The sequence below is a fragment of the Lytechinus pictus genome, chromosome 8, assembly GCF_037042905.1.
Source record: "Lytechinus pictus isolate F3 Inbred chromosome 8, Lp3.0, whole genome shotgun sequence".
Lineage (NCBI taxonomy): Eukaryota > Metazoa > Echinodermata > Echinoidea > Temnopleuroida > Toxopneustidae > Lytechinus > Lytechinus pictus.
In genome coordinates, this window is record NC_087252.1 from 28941234 (window position 1) to 28957853 (window position 16620).

The window sequence follows — 16620 nt, forward strand, 5'->3', positions numbered from 1 at the left end:
TGTCCCACATATGCTTTTCTGTGTTGGTGATCTTCAAAGTTATTGATTTTTATCTCAGATTTCACAAAGTTGAGTTTGCTTAATGTATTGATCTAGAACTATAACAATATTCATCTTGATTTTAAAGACTTTCTCATGAAATGATTGTTTGCTGCAACTAAATTCTTAATACCTTTAAATTAAAACATCAACAATAACCACTTTGAAATGATTTTGTCCTTCTAGCTCCAGCTGTCCCCAAAGTTAGACCAGCTGGAGCAAGAATCAAGAGAGCTGGAGGAGATCTACCCACTGGACTAGCCCTGGTCCCAAAGAACAAGAAAGGCCAAACAGGGGTAAGTTGGACCAAATCGAGATCAGGGGCCCAATTTTCAAAGGACTTATGGTAACTTTGCCATTATTGTAATTGCAATGGCAACGGCACAGAAGTCAATTTAAATCAAGTTTTTTTTTCCTATCCTATTCAAACTGTGCACTCAATCCATTTTATCTTCTCATTAAAATTCCCCTTTTCCAATGTTTTGAATTCCGGGTCACATGACACAAAGTTTAGTCCTTGAACGAGCGCTATTTCTCAGAAATCTCACTTTACGTTCATTTGCTGTTCGGCCCTAACATTATCACCATCATATTATCCTTGTTGTATGTTAAGCCCGGCTCACACTGTGTGATTCGTTGCGATCCGAATTTCAAAGAAATTGTGATATTTGATATGGCATTCCAAGTAATAATATCATACGGATCAGAGTTCAGAATAGTGGTAGGACTATTGAAATTGAAATTCAGTCCAGGCCTCCCTGAATGAATAAAAACAAATTCAATTCCAAATCGTAATGACGTCATCGTCGGCTGCGATTTTAAACCGATTTGGACTTTACTCCGACCACAGGGCTTGCCACAAAGTAATTATATGATTTCAGTATTCCTAACGTCCTGCCAAACTTTATATGAAATAATTTTACTTCTTGGAACATTTATGTTTAATGCAAAATGCAATTTCTTGAAAATCACATCGCACCGGATCGCATAGTGTGGGCCGGGTTTAAATGTGACTGAGAGTGTGTGCTATGTAGAAGTTTTTTGTAAATGGTGTTTTTTATGGAGAATAAAACAAATTCAACTTTCACATCAATGTGATCACATAACTTAAATGGACTCTTGAGAATATGTGTGTGCTATTGATAAAGACTCTAATAGCAGGGGTGTGAGAGTTCAGATTTTTATCTGATTTCAGATTTTTTTTTTTTTGATTTTCAGCTTAATTTCAGCTTATTTTTGGCCCTCCTCTGTACAAAAAGTATGGGAGCTCTTTCAGCTTTATCAACACTCTTCAACTTTTTTCAGATCTTTTTATTTGTGACCACTCACACCCCTGTAATAGGGAAATGCTTTATTGAAGAATGAAATGAATTCAATCTTCATTTCATCCTTAGCACAATTATATCAAGTATATCAATTATATCTTGAAAATCACATCGCACCGGATCGCATAGTGTGAGCCGGGCTCAAATGTGACTGAGAGTGTGTGCTAAGTTTAAGTTTTCTTATCTAAATGGGTTTTTTATGAAGAATAAAACAAATTCAACTTTCACATCAATTTGTTCTCATACCTTAAATGGACTCTTTAATATATGTGCGTGCTATTAATAAAAGACTCAGGTAAATGCTTTTTAATATTGAAGAATTAAATGAATTCAATCTTCATTTCATTCTTAGCACATAATTAAATTGGCCTCTCGATTGTATCTATGTTTATAGGATAAAGATGAGAAGTCTGATGCCAGCTCTAAGCCGCTCCGGACAGTCAAGTTTTCTAAGAAGATTCCTGGCAAACATTTCATCAAGACAGACTTCAAGGTGAGTAGAATAACGGTTGTTTCTGCTCTGTCCAGTCAAGATGTAGATATTAAAGAATGAATACAAATTCACCTTTTGTTAAAGGAGAATGAAACCCTTGAAACCAGCTGAATCCATATCAAAGAGAAAAATCAAAGAAACATATTGTTGAAAGTTTGAGGAAGATTGAATGAATAATAAGAAAGTTATGAGCATTCGAATATTGAGATCACTAGTGCCATGTAGATCCTCCCAACGGCAATGCGACCAAGATCTGTGATATCACACACGTACAACTCCCTCATTACTTTAGTACTTATTTCACTTATATTCTCACTTTTATAGAGTCTACCACAAGGTGAGGTGTTCTCTTTATGAGATGACAAGTACAGAGGTTTCGCAACATTATATCATTGATGAATCGTTTGTCATATGATTAGAATGAGCAAAAAGAGATGTTTTGGGGTATATTTTCAGTGTCCAAATGGGAGAGTTGTACGTGTGTGACATCACAGATCTTGGTCGCATTGCCAATAGGAGGATCTCCATAGCATTAGTGATCTCGACATTCAAATGCTCATAACTCTTTTATTGCTAGTCCTATTTTACTCAAAGTTTTGTTGATCTTATTCTTTGATTTTTCTGCTTTCACAAAAGCTAACTTGCTCCAAGAGTTTCATTCTCCTTTAAAAAGAAAACAAAAAATGACATGCACATAGTTGTTCAATCAGTTTACAAAAGCCAGAATATTTAAAAAGACAAAATGTTCAGTTTCACTTTCAGATAAGGTGAGTATTTCATGAAAGGACTTGTCAGATGGCTTATCCTACGAAGTATGTTTTAATCCGACAGTTACCATGAGAACTGTGCGTCTCAGCCAATCAAAATTGAAGTTGTCAGGAGAAAAATTTTGAAGAAAAACTCTCCCCAGGATTGAATGTTTGTTACAGATCACATTTTTTCAAGGACAGTATTCAAATAGCGAATAGGCATGAGTGCGATGGTGCAAGATTTTGCATAAGGTGAAATAATTGAGGCGTAGCCGAGTTAAATAGAGTGTCTCTTTCTTTCACCGAATGCAAAATCGCACCATTGCACGAATAAGGATATTTGCTCTTTGTGTTCTACAATGCCTTAGACATTAGGGAAAATAGGAACAAAATCACTATTTTCCTATGTTAATCTACGAAAATAAGAAAGAATTATTGAAAGCGAAAAGCAAAAGCCTTCAACTGATCTGCAGCAGCAATGCGTATTTACCCAGTAAGCCCTTTGCATATTGCACCTGCGTTTCTAAGCGCAATGCATTGGATCATAATTTTTATAGTGACGTTTCCTAGTTCCTGACCGTGCAACGGTACATTATGGACGGTACGTGTGCAACGGTATGAATGTTTGACATTCAGCCTCCCATTTGCTCTCGCTCAACAAGCTAAGTAGGCGTCGTACAATATTTTTCTTGGAAGGTTGCTCATTTTAACCCTAAATCTCCCGGTTATTGTTTTTCGATGGAAATCGTTCCAGACTTAATTCAGATCATAAACAAGGCAAAATTAATTAAGTTTAATCAGTAAAAGTAGAAATAATGATACATTTATGAATTTTGGCTAAATACACAATTTGCATTGGATTTGTACATGAAATCACTTTTATGAGCAATTTTTGGTCTGACATGCACTTACATAATGTTGCGTAATGTCGTAACCGCGCACCCGGGCGTCACAAATTCGGTATCAAAATTTGCGCGAGACTTGAAAGTAAAAAGTCAGTGAGCGGCGAGGTCAAAAAAATTTGCGCAGCAGATATATCGCGAAAATTGTTGAGGGGGGGCCATTATGTCCCCCCCCCCCCCCCGGGAGAATTAGGGTTAAAGCCATGAATTATTCCTATTGACTTTTGCAGGATGACTATGATATGACTGTGGCGTGGAAACGTGGAATGGTGATCATTTCTTCTGATCCTATGATCCCAAGGACTATATGCTATCTGTGTGGTAGTAATGGTAAACATGATGTAAGTACACCATTCTCCTTTCTCTTTCTTTTTCCCTCTCTCTCTCTCTCTTTCTCGTTTTCTTTCTGTGTCACTCTCTGATTTACAACCCTAATAGTCCATTATTCATAATGCGCTATGAGCTCCGTTCATAAAGACTTGTTATAGTAAAGAATGCCCACTTTCTATCACAAATTTACAATCAGCCAATGGGTTAGTACAGAGCTGCCAAGTAGTACGATTTTTCCGTATTTAGTATGTTTTGCAACCAAAATATGGCAGTACGTTTTTTCTTTAAAAAATATGTTTTTTGTATTAAAAAATAAATAAAATAAAATCGAAATTTATTGAAAAAATCATCTCTATATGTCTCTATTTCATAAAACGTACACAAATATGGTTATTAGATCAATGTAATTTCAGGTAACTTGTTTTTTTTTTCAATCATTTTGTAAAAACCAGGGTGAGATATACACAAGTTTCAATGGTTTTTTTTTTTTCATCTGCAAGAGCAGTGCACATTTTAGCTTGCATGCAGCTTGAGCGCCGTGATGGGCAAGTGCGCCAAGCATTTTATTATGAAATACACTTTTTTGGGGAAAAATACAAAATATTTATCTCACACGGTAAAATACTGATTTTTTTTGTCAAAATACTGATTTTGGGGGATAAGAATACTGAAAATGCAAAATACAACTTGGCATCTCTGTTAGCAGAATTTCAGTAGCTTTTAACTGTTATAGGTAAATTTGTTCTTGTATTAAGTTTTATGAAATGGGCCAATCAAAGTTTGTTGCAAACTTTATCTCTCTCTTTTACATAGTTAATGACTCCCATTTCATGTCAAAAGTATATATATTGTTGGTCACATGGGAAGATACATCACTTTTCGTCAAATTCAATTATGTGAAGGTGCCGTGGCCGAGTGGTCAAAAGCGCCTGACGAGACACATGAAAGTCTAGGGTTCGACCCCCCTCCATGTTACCTTTACCCGTGAGCAAAGCGTTTAATGGACAGTGCGTTTTTATCCTTTATTCGAATAAATGGAAATGCGATACCCATCCTTGGTTAATATCGAGGCATTTCTTTTTTTTGAAGCAAATAATTCTGCATTCTACTTCCCATGAAATGTATTCATGTGTTCAACATATTATATGACTTAATAAAAATGATGAGAATCATCATCATCATCTTCATTCATATTTTTTTCTTTTTCATTTTGTCTTTTTGTAGCTGGTGTATTGCAATGTGTGCTGTGAGCCGTTCCACGAGTTCTGCCTTGAAGACGATGAGCGCCCTCTATCTGGCGAGAAGGAGAACTGGTGCTGTCGGAACTGTCGGTTCTGTCACGTGTGTGACCACCAGGACCAGGTATTTAAATTACACATGAAAAATTGTTTCTTTCAGTAATATTGCCTCTCTTAGCTTCTTCAAAATCTCACTTTTTCTATCAATTTAGTTGTGACCTATTTTGTAACGTGTTCCCTTATGCATATATATGATAATTTTATCTTTATACCCTGTATTGCAATATGCCTGTATCATGTATATTGAATAATTCACTAATTATTTCACTCCTTGTACATAGATTCACTAATCTCACTTTATGATTACTTTGTAACCTTTTTTGTTTCAGTCTCCCGACTGTTTCAACGAGTAAATTATTTGCGAAAACCGAAATGTATCTTAATCTAAAAACCTGTGCCGACCTCACAGAAACGCTGTTAGCCTAACAGAGCCAGGGCGCCAATAGTAAGCCCAGTTACATCTTTCGGATGGTGATGTCAAACGTTGAGCCAACGCGTTGTGGCATTAGGCATTGCTGCGACATTACCGGTTGTAACAGGGCCTCTTTTAGTGCTAACGTTATCTGTGCGGCAGGTACTGGCTGTTCGCACAAGCTCTCCAGTAAATGGAACTCGCATCCTTTCTATTGTGTATGTTTCCGTTTCCTTTCTTTACTGCGACATGATGACGAAGCCTAAAAATATTGTTGTGCTCACAAGCCCCAAATGGGAAACTTTGGTCGATCGGTCAGTAATAATTGTGGAGCGCCAGGGGTGTCGTATATGACGGACTCGGGTGCTTCGAGAACCAAATATTACTGTCGTTGTTAACTATTGTATTCCGGTCATGATTCCTCTTGTTTTTACCAGCTGCTGACCTGTCACAAGTGCCACTGCAGCTATCATGCCGAGTGCCTTGGACCTAACTACCCAACAAAACCATCTAAGAAAAGGAAGATTTGGGTGTGTTCTCGCTGTGTGAAGTGTAAGAGTTGTGGTGCTACCACTCCGGGTTCCGATCCTAAAGCCCAGTGGATGCATGGTTTCTCGCACTGTCAAGAATGCGGGAAGCTCTTCGAGAAAGGTATGTTTTTTTTCTACTCATCAATTTTTAATAAGTAAATATATTGATTATTGCTTTGGGAAATTCCCTTAGGTTTTACGTTGAATTCTAAAAGAGCCGGTTCGCTCCCTTAAGACCTTGTCTGTCCAATGCAAACTCGCAACTAAAATTGGTGTCCACGACTTAATCTATAAATCTGTGATGCCAATTTCTCAACCAAAAAAATGTCAATACATACTAATTATGCTTAATTATTGAAAAGTTGCACAAGATGCATAAAAGAGTGAAATGAACAATGTGGCAACTGCTTTTTGCATTGTGAACATATTGTGCAAAACATTGAGAGCATATTCTGCATTTTCTCCAACACCCTTGGACCTTACAGGGTTAAAATAAACTAAACTCTTCTAGAAGGCAATGAATTATTAAAGTGCCCAAGGGAAACAAAATATGTAACCATGGCTAAAATACGAATTGAGAAGAGAATGTCTTCAATTTTCAGTAAATTGACAATGGTTTTTCTCTCGTTGATAGGTAACTACTGCCCTGTGTGTAAGAAGTGCTATGAAGACGATGACTTTGAGTCTAAGATGATGCAATGTGCAGACTGCAGTAGATGGGTCCACGCCAAGTGTGAAAACCTTTCTGGTAAGTTTGAGTCATTCCTTTTTTTGTCCTTTTTTAGTCCTTCAAAGTTTTCTCTGTGGTTCACTGAAAAGGTTCATTATTGGTGTGTAGACATGAGAAACCACAATCATGAAAATCTACCTGCTTTTTGGTAAGCTTTCGCTTGTTCGGCTGCAAGCTTCGTCAGACCTTCGTCGTAGCTGTTGTAGCTGGCGCTGTTGCTGATGCACCATGACAGAAGCGAAAGCTTACCGAAACACAGGTAAATATTCAATGATTGTGGACAGGTGCGTACGCAGGGGGGGGGGGGGGGGTTGAAGGGGTTCAAACCCCCCCCCTTAGATTTTTTTAAAACCTTTTTCTTTTTTTTGGCTTGTCAAATTTTCGATTAACTTGAACCCTCCCCCTCCGTTTCAAAAATCCTGCATACGCTACTGATTTTGGAATGAATGATTTCTAATTTCTCTGTGGTTGACACTGCCACCCCCACACTCTCCATAATCCGTCATGTTTTGACTGAAGAAGCAGTCACAAATCCCAGAATTAGACGACGTTTCACCACAATGGTTATCAAACCACCATGAGCCATTCGTTTGCAGACAGGTCTCCCAGAAAGGCAGGCATAGATGATTCCTAATCAATTGGGTCTCTTTATTGCAGCTACTTTGTTCACATCGCTAAAGCAATTTCAGCAGAACGATGCTTTTGAAATGTATATTGCATATTCTCTATTTTGGTTTTGTGAAATCCGTATGAATGCAACTATGGTTTCAACTAAATTTTTTCAAAAACTGCTTCTTCAACTTGAAAGGAAAATATGTTATGTTAATTGCAGGACCTAAAATGCACTTCTTCTTTGTTTTTGCATCTCCCTCGTAGATGATCAGTACCGCATCCTGACCGAGTTGCCAGACTCCGTCCCGTACCGGTGCCCACCCTGCGCCAAACATAAACCAACACCATGGAAGGTAGAGGTCAATGAGGAGCTCCAGGCTGGCTTCGTGAATGTCCTCAACGCTCTCTACAACTGCAAGAGTGCCGGTCACCTTATCTGGCCAAATAGAAGGGTAAGTCATCAAATTGAGAGATCACCAATAACAATAATTATATTATATTGGATGGCTCAGAATGGAAAAATAGAGACATTCCAAGAATTTAGGCAAATATTCCACGAATCGCAGATGAGTGGAATATTGGCCCTAATGAGTGGAATATTTCTGGTATTCCAAGAAATATATATCCAATATAATTATTATCATCTATCCCATCCCCCTTCAAAAAAAAAGAGGGAGAAAATTGATTGAACAAGTCATATCACTAGCCACATATGGGATCATCACTTCGTAAGATCAAATTTGGTTGTTGACATGCGACTTTCATTCAGATTTAAAAATGAATTATTTATGAAAAAGGTAAGTGTCGTCACTTCAGTGTTGTCACAACCATGGTTTGCACTGGTCAGTATTGTCTACCACTCAATGTTGTATCTTATCCACACACCCAATACTGATTTCTCCACTGAAAAAGTAATTCATATGATAATGATAATTAAGCCCTGAAAACCAACCAGTTTTCGTCCCTCCTGAACCCTGTGGCATGATCTTGGGTATTGAATTTCTACAACGATGAATTTCCTGATGCAGAGATGCCATTATTCAGGCTTTTGCCTGATTTTAGGCCATGACATCTTCCCCTTCAAAGCTTTTTTTGGCTTCAAATTGTAAAGCATGGGGCCCCATTGCTTAAAGTTACTATTACAGTAACTTTGCCATCTAATGGTATCCTCCATGAAATCCTTGATTTTGATTGGCTGTTCGGTCATGTTCCCATTGTAGTTCCCATTTGAAGGCAAAGTTACCATAATGGTAACTTTTATGTAATAGGGCCCTGGCTTCTTTTCAAGCCCAGTGAGTAAAACTGCCAACCATAACAGTTACAACCTTTATCTATCTTCACACTCTTATCCAAGTATCTTCTCCCTGAGTAAAGGTTAATTTCTACATTTCTACATTTTAACCCTCGCCTCTTGCCATCCTTCGTTTACTCTTGCAGCTTTGGCCAACCCTTGTTCTTGATATTCCACCTCTCTTATTTCTATCTTAGATTTTTGTCATGTGGTTGCTTCAGTCGAGTCTGGCTTCATTGTTTTAATCCTTAAATTCTTGACATATTGAAATGCCTCTAAATATATGTCATACAATGAATAGTTCTTTCTTGTTTAACTATAAAGTATTACAAAATACTTCAGATAGCCAACTCTGTGTTTGTACTTGAAATCATTTGGGTGGAAATTTCATCAGTCTTTCTCCACAATATCACCATTGTAAGATCAAAATGTGTTTATGCAAAGAAAGGTTGAACCTAATCTCATAGCTTTGCCAGTAGTTTCCTTGATTGACTTTCGTCTTTGTCTTTATCGCAGTTCAAGTACATGAGAAAGATCCATCAAGGGGATTCCCGTCTGTCATCCACCGGTCAAGAATCCAGAGACAGCGCAGCATCACCGGCTCCAAGCGAAGCATCGTCTCTGGAGAGAGAAACGCCAACACCAGACAGGGGCTTAGAGGCAAGCGGAGATGGCGGAACATCTTCAGCACAGGATGATGTCGAGGAAACGTACTCATTTAGGAGAGGAAGGACGGTGAGGAGGGTACTGAGGAGGAGACGGCAGCAGAGACACGCCGGAATTGTGGAAGGCGCAGGGAGAGGAGATACGGAAGGTCCAGGAGATAGCAAAGACTCTGAGAGGGTTGGGGAAGATGCTGCTGATGTTGATAGGACGTTAAAAGATGAAGATGGGTTAAAGAGTGAAAGTGCTGAAGTTGATCTTGTCATGGAAGCAGGCTCTGAGGCAAGATCAGTTGAACAAATTCATCCTGTCTTTGATAGGGATGCAGATAGAACTGATGATGGTGTCGAGAAGGCACTCCCAACAGTACATGCTCTTGATGCGGATAAATGTGAATCCAATGTTTCAGAAGATGGAAAAATAATTGAAGAAGATGATGCTTTGAGGACTAAGAAAAGAGAGCAGATGCCCGATGATGGGTTGTTGTCTCTCAGTACTACAGCTAAAGGGGATGTTGTATCTTCCGTCGAATCAACATCAAAACACAAATCACAAGAGAACGCCTCTCCGGATGGCATTGTGCCAAAGGATGATGACAATTCTGAAAGGACTACACAACCTATGTCCTCAAGTTCTGAGGATATTCCTATGACCAATGACGATACCTTGAAATCACCTGCTGTTGTATCTACTTCAGCAGCAGTTGGAGATGATCAGGAGCTTGAAGTGCAAACTATAAGTGAAACCAAAGACAGGACTGATGTGGTTGTGAGTGGTCCTCAATGTGTTGATGACTCCAGTGTAGCTGGCTCTCATGGCACTGCTCACCAGGATGGTTCAGGTGGAACCCTTGGTGAATCCAGGATGGACACCTCCTACCCTGCCAGTGACGGTGAGACATCGGCTGCAGAAGAAGTGGACATCGACGTTGAAAATACGGATGTCAAAGAGGAAAAGATGGACGTGGATGATGCTGATGGTGGGGATCAACAATCCTCTACTGAGGAAAGAACTTGTGAAGATTCCATTACAGCTATTACAGGAGATGCCACAGGAAGCCTTGAGGATACTGCAGAAGTGGCTTCTGATGGTGCGTTGTCTCCGAAGCTTGAGAAGGAAGATGCAGATGCTACGTGTACCCTTGACTTGGAGAGAAAAGATGGTGTTGTTTCTCCTGCAGCTGTTCCTGACATTGACCCAGACATTCCAGATGCAGTGATGGAGGTGACGACATCGACACAATCCGAGCAGGAGGTTTGTAAGACACCTGCTAAGGTACTCACCATCGCAATAGGGAAAAAGGAAGAAGAGGAAGAGAAGAAAGATGAAGAAATTAAACCAACCAGTTTCCAGTTTGTCAAAGCTAAGATGATGGCAGGCTACTATAAATCAGTGGTATGTATATGGTCCAATTTTAATATTTTGCAACATATCAAAAGCATTTAAGTACTATATTGTTCATCGAATGAAATATAATGTAGAATAAATAGCCAACAGATATCACAAGGATGTTTGAAGGTTTACATGGTGGGATGGACAGTTTCAGAAGTGGTTTACGGTACACCGGGTGGTGAATCCAAGGTCTAAGAAGAGTCTATAGAGATAGGAATGAAATGAAGAGACAAAAGGTGGAGTATTCTTAAAGAAGGATATTCAATCTGCCTGAGTCCTCTCTCCTGTTCTAGAAATCTATTCACTTATTCATTCCAGCCTTCTCTCATCTCTCTGACTATTCAAGCCTCTTAGCTTTTCTGTTTTACAGTTGTTTTAAAGGATTACATTCATTTTGGGTGGGTGTTTCATAAAGCTGTTTGTAAGTTAAGAGCGACTTTAAGAACAACTGGTGATCCTTTCTTGTGGCAAATAGTATGCACCAAAATTGCCATTGGCGGTTGTTTAGCTTAGAAGAAAGGTTCACCAGTCGTTCTCAACTTACAAACAGCTTTATGAAATGGCCCCCAGGAAAGAATACTGTACCATTCAACCTACTGTGAGTTCTTGGGCCCTCAGAGCATGTGTGTCTACGACTTGAGATAATGACAGTGCAATATGGTTGTATGATGATTATTAAAATTCCTGTATGTAGCGCTCGCATGAATTTACCATTCACTTTGTGCACTGAACGAGAAATTTTACTCGTGCAGAGATGTGTGACCCAACAACATCTCTTACACCGTAGCTAGTGCTAGTTTATTTGCATCCACTTTTGGACCTCGTTCTCAATCCCTTACATTTTGAGGAGAAATCATAGTTAACCTTGCTACTTATTTTATTCCTTATGCTGTATAAATTTCTTACCTTCAACCTACAGGAATTTATTGGGTCACCCGAGTAGATGGCGTGAGCTACATCCAGGACCTTTCGTTAAAGTACTGTCGATTGTGAAAATTTCATTTTTTTTTTTTTAATTGAATTTAACTTGCAGGAGAAGTTCTGTAAGGACTGCGTGACAATCTTCCAGGCTTCATTCAACCAGGAAACGGACCTGATCCCCGGGCTTTCAAAGTCCAACGTGATCGCCAAGGGTGCGTTTCTCAAGATCATGACCCAGATGTTCCCGTGGTTCAGCGTTGACGAGACGAGGATCTGGAACGGCGAGGAGGGGTACAAAGAGTGAGTTTGATGTCGTCGTATTGTATTTATTATCTGTATCAGACATTTGAGTTGGTCATTTACAAAACCGTATTGCCCTAGATTTCATGAATATTGGGAAGGGATAGGCATATTATTTGTATTTCGCTCACTCTCTATGCACCTGTTGATATATTTTTTTTTTCCCCGTAGGTATGATTCAAAAGGGCTCCTAAAAGAAGATCTATTTTCATATTGACATTTGGTATTGTTTAAGCTAGGGTGTCTTCTTATGTTGTAATGATTACGAAAACTATTTCAGTAATAATTCCCTGTCAGTTGGTAATGATATGCTTGTCATATGAGCTGTCAAACCTGTCACAATTGGCTATCCATAATTCAATCACGACTGTAGACCAGAATTTGAATTAAACCCAAGTTCAAAATACGGGCGAATACGTCTGTCGAATATTACTTTTCCAATTATTTTTTTAATATCAATTTTGTGATTTCCCCCCCAGGAATGGTGTACACCAGGTGGCAGTGGAGCCCCCTCACAAGGACCATGAATACGCTCAATGGAGATATAGAGCCTTGATGCCGTCTATCACCGCTCAGCCCTCGCCATTCAAGAAACTTCCAACTCCAAGGAGGCGACATTCCATCATTGGTAAGCTTTCCTGCCCCACTTTAACAAAAAGAAGTTACTATCATGAAAACTTATTTCACAAAAGCAAAAATATTGTCAAAATTACCAAAGAAGGAATTTAGTATGTGAATATGAGTGACCCAAATCAATTTCTTGGTCAAATTGAGTTGCTCATAGAATATTATTGCTAACACATGAGCCTATCTTGTGGGTGATTTTCGTCCAGGTATTCTACCCAGAGAGCGCCTGAACTGGATGGAAACTAAACGAAATCCTCATCGGAGGACCTTAAAAATCTTCTCTTTTTTTTCTTGATTTACTTCAAATGAAATAGCATGGGTTAAGGCCATTCTTATATTCATATACTCATCAAGAATTGCCCAAGATCTTGACTCGTTGTCCTGTATCGATAGCCGTTAATAGTTCAAATTCTCAACCCTTCGTACTCTATCGATAGCCGTAAATAATTTATTCTTGACCCTTTGTACTGTATCTATAACCTTTAATGATTCTATTCTTAACCTTTGTCCTGTATCGATGGCCTTTTATGATTTTCTTCTTGACCGTTTGTTCTATATCGATAGCTGTTAATGGTTCTATTCTTAACCCTTTGTCCTGTATCGATAGCTGTTAATGGTTCTATTCTCAACCCTTTGTACTCTATCAATAACTTTTTATGATTCTATTCTTGACCCTTTGTACTGTATCAATAGCCTTTAAAGGGGAATCTAGCCTTGGCCATAAAATGTTGTGTTGGGAAGGAGAAAAATAAATTAAACAGAATGGCGAAAGTTTGAAAGAAATCGGACAAGCAATCAGAAAGTTATAGCTGCTTTAAAATTGAGATCACTAATAGTATGTAGATTTCAAATTGGCAACTGGGTAAGTAAATTATGACAAGGGGCAAGGACAACTTTCCCATAGGCCATGTACTTTATAATCAGGGATTTGTGGTTTTCTCCTAAGTACCCCTTCCCCTGGGGCAATAATCTAAATATAATCCAGGTAGTATATTGTTTTATGTCCTCATGAAAAAAAAATATAATTTGAAATAAAACTTTTGGGAAAAACAACATTTTAGCCATAATATGTATTGGAGTACATGGAAGAGTAGTCCTTGCCTTACATCACTATGACATCCCATATGCAGCCAATTTGAAGTCTCCATGGGTATAGTGATTACCAATATTTACAACTTTTAAAAATTCATAACTTTCTTGTTGTTTGTCCAATATTGTTCAAACTTTCACCCATCAACTTGTCTGATTTTTCTTTTTCTTATAAAAACAAGTTTTTATTTGGGTTGGATTCCCCTTTAATGATTCTTTTCTTGACCGTTTGTTCTGTCCAGGCGGTGATGGATGCTCGGAAGATGATTCTCATATTCCTGGTATCGAGGACGTCTCTGACCCTAGAAGATGCTGTCTCTGTGGGGTGATGGGTGATGACGACCCTAACAATGCTGGACGATTGCTGTACTGCGGTCAGGTAATAATTACAACAATCAAAATGTCATATGTTGAGTTGTCATGATGTAGTCGTTATGACTCTGCCATAAATGGGGCGTTGGTTCATCTTATGGATGAATGGTCCTGGTAGAAGATGCTGTCTCCGTGAGGTGATGGGTGATGATGAGACTAACAGTGCTGGACGATTTCTGTACTGTGGTAATGATGACAATTAGTCTACTAGTTTTACTATTGCCACTACAACTTCTACTTCTACTATGCTTGTACTATTATTACTGCTGCTCCTGCAGCCAATACTTTTATATCCTATTTCTACTACTATTACTACTACACTATTACTACAACTACTGCTACTACTACTACTACTGCTGCTACTACTACTACTACTACTACTACTACTACTACTACTACTACTACTACTACTACTACTACTACTACTACTACTACTACTACTACTACTACTACTACTACTCCTACTACTTCTACTTCTTCATCATCTTCTTTCCCTCTTTTCCTCCTTCTCCTCCTTCTTTTTCTTCTCCTTCTTTGTCTTCTTCATCTTCTTCTTTTTCTTCTTTTTCTTCTTTTTCTCCTCCTCCTCCACACATTTAGTACTACTATACTATCCTTTGTTTGTACAGGATGAATGGATCCATATAAACTGTGCCTTATGGTCTGCCGAGGTCTTTGAAGAGGTGGACGGATCTTTGATCAACGTACATGCGGCCATCTCAAGAGGGAGAATGATGGTAAGAAGTACAAACATTCACATCCCGGCTGATGTTTCCTGATGGTCATGATGATGCTGTTTACAATATTGATGATTAAACATATCATGTTCTTGATTACAATGTTGATGATGATCATGATCATGAACAATGGTGGTGATGGTGATGATGATTGTGATGATGATGATGATGATGATGAAGATGGTGGTGATGATCATGATGAAGAGAGCGGTGTTGGCTCAGTCAGTAACGCGTCTGCCCGTCGAACCAAAGATCGTGGGTTCGAGTCCACCCCGGGTGGATGACTGAAGTCAGTGCGTTGTGTGTAAACGTCTCTCCCATGTTTCATAGATGCAGGCTATGCTGCAATGGAAAACACTGTCCCTCGGATAGGACGTAAAATGAAGGCCCCGTGTAGAGGAGAGTCACCACCTTTGCACGTTAAGAACCCACTGCACTATTCGTATAAGAGTAGGGGGAAACCCCGGTGTAGTGGTCCACCTGCATTCCCCCCAATCAGTTATATCGGGAGGAGAGACCTGCGGGTCATAGTGATTCAGTTCGCTTTTCGCCTCCCAGGCACAGGTGACGCCAAACAAATGATAATAAAAATGAACAATGGTGATGATGATGATAAAATATGGTTTTGTTGGTTACAATGATGATGACGATAATGATGATACTGATGATGAAGATGATGATCATGATGAACATTGTTGATGATGATAACAATGGTGATGATGATAGTAATGATGATTGTGATGATAATGGTAAAGATTTTGATGATGATGGTGATGAGGATGATTATTTTGATAACAAAGTTGATTGCAATAATGATGTCGTTAACGGTGTTGATGATAAAGATGGTGTTGATGACGATGATGATGATCTTGATATAATGATGATGATTGTGGTTATGATGATGGGTCTATTTTACAAAAGGCAGGGCTGTTATTCATCAAATATCCCAAGGTGCACACTTCGTTCCTTCTATAATCATTGACTCTTGTTTTTTCTGTGTCTTTGGCAGAGATGTGAAGTGTGCAATAACTTAGGAGCAACGGTTGGATGCTGCAGTAGGGGGTGTCCAGCAAACTTTCATTTCATGTGTGCCAGATCCAGGAACGCCATGTTCCAGGAAGACAAGAAGGTCTATTGCTTCCAACATGCTGATAAGATTGATAAAGCAGTAAGTACCCATCACTGTAGTCTGTTTTGGTTGTTGCTATTAATTGTCATCTACGATTATGTAGTAATTATTGTTGACCTGTTCAGTTTGGTCCTTAGACCTTTGTATCATGTATCTATGTTTTAAACCGAATAAATGAAATATGACGATATTCATTGTGAGCTTCAGACTCTTTCCATATGAGGAAGAATAGTATGGAAAAAAATGTGCACCGTGAAGGACTCGGACTGCTCGTCATGTGCTCTCACATTCAAACTAAATCTCCTTGGCCAACAATTTAGCTCTTGTCCCATACATGCTTAGCTGTGTGCAGGGTATGTGACTCTATTGAGTCACTTTGTAAAACATTGGGAAAAATCAGAGCTTAAATTCATTCGAGGCCACCGTTGGTCATTGCCATGGATGCCCTTTTGACTGGCCTTGGAAGTTGTGCCTTTTTTATCCTTTTTTGCTGTAATATAGAAAGGTGACAGCTAGAAAAGTGACCTTGCAGTATCAGAAATTAAATCAGTCATCCAGGTGATTAATCCACTTAGTCCCAGACTACGGGGGTGGCTGTATCAGAGCTGCCAAGTAGTACGTTTTTGCAACCAAAATACGGCAGTACGTTTTTTCTTCAAAAAATATGTTTTTTGTATTA

General features: G+C 38.9%; 1 protein-coding gene across 1 annotated transcript in view; it reads left to right on the forward strand.

Moving 5' to 3' along the window:
- Window positions 1-16620, forward strand: part of LOC129266573 (uncharacterized) — a 49218-nt gene that overhangs the window by 12483 nt on the left and 20115 nt on the right. The window contains exons 8-20 of the mRNA XM_064104191.1: window positions 226-335; window positions 1759-1857; window positions 3739-3849; window positions 5063-5200; window positions 5986-6199; window positions 6713-6826; window positions 7685-7872; window positions 9228-10769; window positions 11800-11987; window positions 12467-12615; window positions 13946-14082; window positions 14705-14812; window positions 15822-15980. Of these exons, the coding sequence (XP_063960261.1) occupies window positions 226-335; window positions 1759-1857; window positions 3739-3849; window positions 5063-5200; window positions 5986-6199; window positions 6713-6826; window positions 7685-7872; window positions 9228-10769; window positions 11800-11987; window positions 12467-12615; window positions 13946-14082; window positions 14705-14812; window positions 15822-15980 (3257 nt within the window). The remainder of the gene's footprint in view (window positions 1-225; window positions 336-1758; window positions 1858-3738; window positions 3850-5062; window positions 5201-5985; window positions 6200-6712; window positions 6827-7684; window positions 7873-9227; window positions 10770-11799; window positions 11988-12466; window positions 12616-13945; window positions 14083-14704; window positions 14813-15821; window positions 15981-16620) is intronic.